The sequence below is a fragment of the Polyergus mexicanus genome, unplaced genomic scaffold (genome assembly GCF_030449975.1).
Source record: "Polyergus mexicanus isolate NDT 795.1 unplaced genomic scaffold, iyPolMexi1.0 SCAF_12, whole genome shotgun sequence".
Classification (NCBI taxonomy): Eukaryota; Metazoa; Arthropoda; class Insecta; order Hymenoptera; family Formicidae; genus Polyergus; species Polyergus mexicanus.
Genome location: NW_027223332.1, coordinates 8,837,185 through 8,844,166, shown reverse-complemented (window position 1 = coordinate 8,844,166; position 6,982 = coordinate 8,837,185). Strand labels below are relative to the sequence as shown.

The 6,982-nt window shown below is 37.2% G+C and overlaps 1 protein-coding gene across 1 annotated transcript; it reads right to left on the bottom strand.

Moving 5' to 3' along the window:
- Nucleotides 1-2,180: 2,180 nt before the first annotated feature.
- On the bottom strand, nt 2,181-5,140 carry LOC138938164 (endocuticle structural glycoprotein SgAbd-4-like). The gene is made up of 2 exons (XM_070304957.1): nt 4,973-5,140; nt 2,181-2,950 (listed from the first exon to the last, which is right to left on the bottom strand). The coding sequence occupies exons 1-2, from the start codon at nt 5,123-5,125 to the stop codon at nt 2,570-2,572; spliced, it is 534 nt and encodes a 177-aa protein (XP_070161058.1). The 5' UTR covers nt 5,126-5,140; the 3' UTR covers nt 2,181-2,569.
- Between the last annotated feature and the right edge of the window lie 1,842 nt (nt 5,141-6,982).

The following is a 6,982-nucleotide window of genomic DNA, read 5'->3' as shown; positions in this document are numbered from 1 at the left end:
ACGGCACGATCATAATCGGTATTTGTTGAATTGCCAGCGCAAATAAGACTGCGATAGGTGGAATTAATCGAGGCCGGATAATCGAATTTATGGAACTATTAATAAACATTATGAGTCGCGCTGGCTATATCTCGCCGATGTATCGCCGATACATCGCATCCTAATGCATATTCAGATTAATATTTTGTCAAACGTGAAATTGTTATAATATTTGTGAAATACGGTCATATAACATAGCACCATTATACAGCAAGAACGACATTGGTTTTGTTCGATAAGTGTACTATAGTATTCTAGAATGTATACCGGAAAAGAGAATTTCACTTTCTCTAACCACAAGTAAAATAAAATCTATGTTGAGAGGAATGCTGTTATGTTAATATAGTGTGGCATTTTAATAATTTCCGATATAAATATATTTTTATTGAATTTTTTTCATGTATCAGAAATAATGCATAATTTTTAATCTATTTTTCTCAATTAATTCAAATATATTCTAACTTGAATATATAAATATTTATTTAAAATTCATCAGTCAATTTCGCGAGATTTCTTATCTTATTTCGATCGAAGTATTATCGAGAAAATAATATAATTTAAAGTTGTATTAAATTTTGACTAAGAAATCAAACTATCGATAAATTATCAGGAAACCGCGCTTTTGGGAAATACGAAGCTCGTACACAATTTCGTTCTTCTCTGTGGCAATAAACTTTGCAATAGATTCAAACACGAGCTTGCGCGAGGGAGATTTATGTAAGTCGCGGTTACGTGATGCTGTAACAAATTTAGAACACGATTCACGCGCTATACATGACGAATGTCGTATCGCCCGCGGTGAAAGTTCAATGAGATCGCCGCGAAGTATAATCGGTTCCGGTTCCTGCACCCTCTCCTCGTCCTCACGGAGCCGTCTGGTGTCAACGAATCGCTGCCAGACGACCTTTTAGAAAGTCTCCGGCGATAGATGACCGGCCTGCGAAAAAGACATCGCTCGTAAAGATTATCCGCGGTGTCACCGTGACACGACCACGTGTATACTAATCTTATATTATTTCGCTCGAGATAACAAATCTCTCCATGTAAAAGCATTCTTTGATTTCATCGTTAGAGGAGATGAAAGCAGTCGACGGAAGAAATATAATAACGCGGATCTCTTTATATATAGACGAATATTTGATCATCGATAATGGCGTAAATCACTCGGGATGAAAAGATTCATGAGAGGAACAATGTGTCGAAGCTAATTTATATTTGTCATCGCAACAAAATGACAGCTTTTCAATTGAAAAAAGATATATATATTTTTGTTAATTTGCATCTACTGTAGCCTACTAACCCAAGCAATATTATTAAAAAGATATTGAAAAATATAATCTCTAGATTATTGCCAAAATGGCTTGAAACGCGAGAATAACATTATTTAGGCGCTTTATCTAAATTTAATTATAACATGATTATATTTAAGAATTAGTAGATCGTTAATAAATGACGTACATATAAATGTGAATCGTGATTATCTCGAAAGCGATTAAACAAACTATCTAAATGCACCTTCATTGCATCAAACGAACGTAATCAAAATACTCGCGCTTTTCATATGACGCTCGTTATATAAGACGCACGTCTTTGTCTACGTGATTGATTAATGATAGCGAGCAAGGTCCATCGTGTGTGTGTGTGTGTGTGTGAGTAATAAAGACGCGCGCAGCAGCTGTGTTTACAGCAATGTAATATCTTACAGTAATAACCATATGACTTTCTATCGTAAATCAACTCGGCTTAATCGCGTGATGGCCCTAATATCTATTATATCTATACATATTATATTATTGCTCGAATACGAGGTCTCTCTTTAGCTTCTATGTATCTCTGAGAGATGTAAATTTCGCAAACAATCGACGCGAATAAATTGAGAAGCATTTTCGAAATTGATCGGAATGAATTCGCGCGAATAATTTTATTATATTGCATGTGTCTTTAAGAAAAGAAATTTTAATTTTAAATTTTAATTCACGGAATACACAAAAAGATGAGCAAGTGTGACGCTATCATGCTAACCACACAATTACCCGCGTCCTTCCTTCCTGGAAGGCTCGAGGTAGAGAGAACCTCGCACATACTTTCGTATATATTTTGTCGGAAAGATCGGGCATATTAATAGGATAGCAGCGTCTCTCTCCTGGGATGCAACATTTATTCTTAATGCACCATGGCATATACCTAACGACGAGTCAATTACATAGTCGTATAGGTACTATGCTCGTGTCTTCCTATACGTATATATATAATGTATATGTATATCGTATATTAATACAATATAATAATAAAATATGTGTGATTGCATATATAATATATATCCATAGACGTACAATAAATATTTACAACAATTTGAACCAGAGCATTCCGTGTTGGCTTCGAGGGCAAGAACAGGGCGAGGGTGGCACAGCAACACTCATCGTCCGGTATCATCGGGTGTATCGTGTCTCGTCTTCCATTCGCGTTGGCGTAATAATTACGTGAGAGATCGTGAAATCACATATATGCTGGACGGCGACGCCGGTCGCGGTTACACCTGGTTCTCATCGTCCTTGGACGGATGAGCCGCGATCCACTCGAGTGCCTTCTGTATCAGTGGCGGGATTTCCGGTGTAGTGGGTAGATGAGCACCCACCGGCTGGAAGCCGTTTTTATCGGCCTTGTATGTCAGGGAGATTGGCTGACCATCGTCACTAGAGTAACTAAAGCCGCCCTCCGCCTTCATCGCCTCGTTCTCGGTGCCGGCGTCCTCCAGGTGGCCTTCCTCCTCGGCCTTGATGCCATTGCCGCTCTCATAATTCCACTTGTAGGATCCATCCGGATTGGGACCTTCCTGGCTCTGGCTGACGATCGGTATCACGTCGTCAGCGGGCGCTGCAACGACGTACGCTGACAACGCGAGCAAGATCACCTGGTAGTTACCGCGGAGAAAAAGTTGATTTTAATAATGATTAAATTAACCGCGATAACGCGTTTATTATGATTATAAAAATGTACGCATTTAATTTTGAACTAAAAAACCTCGATGTAATTAATATTAATGATGTAAATATGACATTACGATATTTTCCATTGTGTTGGAATTATGTTAGAAAATTATGAAAAATGATGATATCGCTATCCGTTTAATAATTATTACTAAAAATGTTTATTGTTAATTTATCATTGGAATATATTAGAGATGACAGATTTATTATCACGATTATCCTAATTGATTTTCAATTTTTTCAATTGTGTTGCTCTCCCTGCATTTATATCAAATACAACTTCTTGAATGTACGCACGATAAATAAAAATTTTCAACGTTGATAAATTAAAATCAAGCTGACATTACATTACGAAATCACATAGCGTCGGCCATTGTTGAATCAAAGTTATAGAATCTGCGAAAGATTTAATATAAACGCTGAGTTGGGAATAAAAGTAATATTCATCCTTAAAGATTAAGATCAATTAATTCCGTTATTAATTGACTCGTTCATCGATTTTAGATGGAATCTCAATTAAAGTGACGATTAAAACGCACCCGTGGTGCAAATATAATTTAATATCGAGATGTACAACGATAAGATATATCCAAGCCACTGACATAACATGTGTTATATCGCAGAGAAAAATAAGCTATCTTAGTCAATCATTGCACAGTGCAAATTTCCAGATGCATAAACATCAGATGAACATTAGCCTTTTCGTTAGTTTCCTTGTTTGACATTCGTGTCGTTGCACAAGTGCTTATGCGGGGAATGCTAATGGCTACCGCTACTTAGAAGATATTCAGCCGTCTCTTACGACGTAATTTGCACGACAGTTAGTAAAAACGGTGATTTATCTACGGCGATATCACGGGGTAATTAGAAACAATGCGCTTATCCTGATGTATGCAAACTCATCTTTGATAATATTTCTACAATTTTTGAATCTTAATATTACGATGCGTTTATTCGTCGCGATTGAAATTATTGCTGATTTAATTTCATAAAGCGTCGTTCCGATTGTTAAATCGAGAGTGCTGTAACGGAGAGAAAGTTCTGCGAGAATCAGTGGAAACGGGCGCCGCGCGCCGAAGTAGTGATACCGTTTTGAGTCAGACATGACAGAAATCGCGGTAGTATTAGCGTTATTAGGTCAGACGCCGCGCCTCGAATAAAACGAACGATGTTAATGACATATTAATGTCACATTATGCTATAATATGTGGATTATACTATTATTACCTTTATTGTCTCATTTGTGTGTGACATGATCCTGATATTATAAATTAAATGATATTTCGGGTTGTAGCGCAAAACAATATATTGTTAGAACGCGCGGGATATTATTGTGCGATAATGTTAATTATTATTGCTATTGTGAAGTAATACAGTTATAATATTGCTAAAAATTGATATAATTAGTCCTTACGCTAAAATTTATTCCAACATCATTAATATTTTGCAACTTCTCGAATATCATTGGCCTCTTTTTTTTCTATCTCTTGTAACACAAAACTTATTAGGGGTTAATATTTTTGTAAGAAATTATTTCAATTTTCGCGTTAAAACATTTTTTACCTAAAAAACGTACGCGCGTTACACGAAGATGACAAATTTTGGGGTGTAACCCCGACGGCATCGATCGATATCGTTACCGCCGATCCTCCGGGAGACGCTACTTACCTCCCGTTTCGCCCCTCATTCTACCCACCGATATCCGAGTCCCCCGGAGCTCTCGAATACGCTATACCGAATAATCGCGAAGTGTCACTTACAACAACGTAATTCACAGAACGTTCGGGAGAACGCGCACAGGGAATCGTCGTGAAATGCACCGCCAAATTCACACGACCTGGCTACGATCGTCTCGCGTATTAACACGCGTCTCTATCGGAGAGCACGAGTCCGATCCTTCCTTATTCCCCATATTCTGAATCTTTTTCCTCTTAATTAACGCTTACCAATGACGTATACATCCTGCAGCAGTAATCGCTGATGGGCAAGTGTTTATCAAGCCCCGCAGCGCTCGTCGTATATATACCCCTGAAGGCATCACCAACACCATCATCGGTTTGACGCACCGATGGCCACCATGTCACAAGTGGGATGCACATGGGATACACAGAGGGGCCGCATGCGATTTACACGGATTCACGTTTAACAGCACAGCTGCGATGTGTGCGCGGGTGCGTGTGTATATTGCCGCCGTAGAGGGAAGCGGAGAGACAACACACTCTACATCGACATCGTGGAGAGACCATCTTCCCCGAGATCATCATGTCACACTGAGCTAAATGTCATTGGGTCCCGTTGAAGGATGCTTGCTCAATTATCATCGTTTCTTTAACGGGATGTGCACGGCAAATCTTTTTTTTTTCCACAATTTGTTGCCGAAAATGGGTTGCGTATATTTTTTATCTGGTACAGATTCATTAGTGCGTTTGAATATTTTTTTTTTTTTATTGTTTCTTTGATCGATTAATTTGGAAGTATGATTGTTTTAAGAGGATTCGATTATTTCAAGAGATGCGTAACGCTCTTTTTGTTGCGTCTCTTTAAATTTTTATCTTTTCTAACTGTTCTTTTTTTTTCTCTTACATCGATTCTAAGAAAGATGCTGTTGAACAATGCTTTTGGATATGAAAATTCTATCTTCAACATATTTATAGAAATTTGTAAAAAATTTTCTCTAGGCAAAAAAAAAATGATTTTAATAATTTAATAATTTTTCTACATTATTTTTCAGTTATTTGAGTATTTATTGATTATAGTTAACTTTAGATTAAAAGATCGAGAGCGAAAACTGAGTACGGTGTGCTCGGAAATCTGTTTATGGTTGTCGGCAGCTTTATGTTATGCATTTTTGTAAAACGAAAAAACTATATTTTTTACTCGACAAACACATACACGTGATACACGTATGAAAATAATTTAACTTTGTATCTTGAAGGTTTATTAAATACACTGTTCATTGTTTCAGTATTTTTCTAGTAATATACGAACACAATAAAATTGAATTGTTTTTCTACTATTTCCCAGTCGTTAACCGGCAATTTTACTGTTCTATCATTTGCATAAATATTGCGTAATGTTATTCGCATCATTACTAACATACGTTTCGCGATTCTAATCGATAGATCACGCCGTCATTGAACAATCAATCGAACGCTCATCAAATAGCTATTTACCTTGATTTTTCTAATTATAGTAGAAGCTAAATTACTCGAATGCTCGTGGGATTTGGCATGGCAAAATGAAACTGGACGCTCGCGCATCAATCGACACACGCATGACACACATAGCTGCATTGTCTATTCTAATCAATCGGAAGCGACCTGAATCTCTCATTACCGAGTGATAATTATATAGAGCGTGCCGTATATATCGCGTTTACTTTGTCATGACTAAACTTGCCGCCGCAGGGGAATAACGAGCTCGCATTTAGCGTATATTTATCGCGATCGCAATTTAGGGGGGAAAAAAAGCAAAAATCTGAGCTTGTAGCGCAACAAATTGCGAGGAACAATACGCCAAACTTCTCGCCCGAGAGGCATCTCTCTGGTCATACAAGTGATATTTCCTTTGTACGTATACGTGAATTGCGTCTCTGTAGAGAAAAATAATTTTTTTTAAATTATCAATGCGAAACTGTACGTAACGCGTGATATTAATTTCTTTCTTATTGCGTAACATGATATACACAAGACGGCCCGATACGGCTGATTTAAACTGATGCATGTGCCGGAAGCTGCACGGGATTATACATGTACCTAACATGCGTATGTAATTAATAATCAATGCTATTCCGTCGGGATGTTTGATATTGTCAGTAAATATCCTTAAGCTATGTTAATATCTTTGCATAAGTTCTAAAAGGGTTTATATTTGTTTCGCAAATTTTGTATAAAAATACAATTATCAAAAGATATGAAGAGAGAAGGCGATATAAGAGATATTAATCTAAAAAATTA

Excerpts from the sequence above, each read along its gene's own strand:
- LOC138938164 (XM_070304957.1), bottom strand. The coding sequence starts at position 5,125 with ATGTGCATCCCACTTGTGACATGGTGGCCATCGGTGCGTCAAACCGAT. Across the intron at positions 2,951-4,972 it reads GCAGGATGTATACGTCATTG|GTGATCTTGCTCGCGTTGTC; the intron begins GTAAGCGTTAAT and ends GGTAACTACCAG.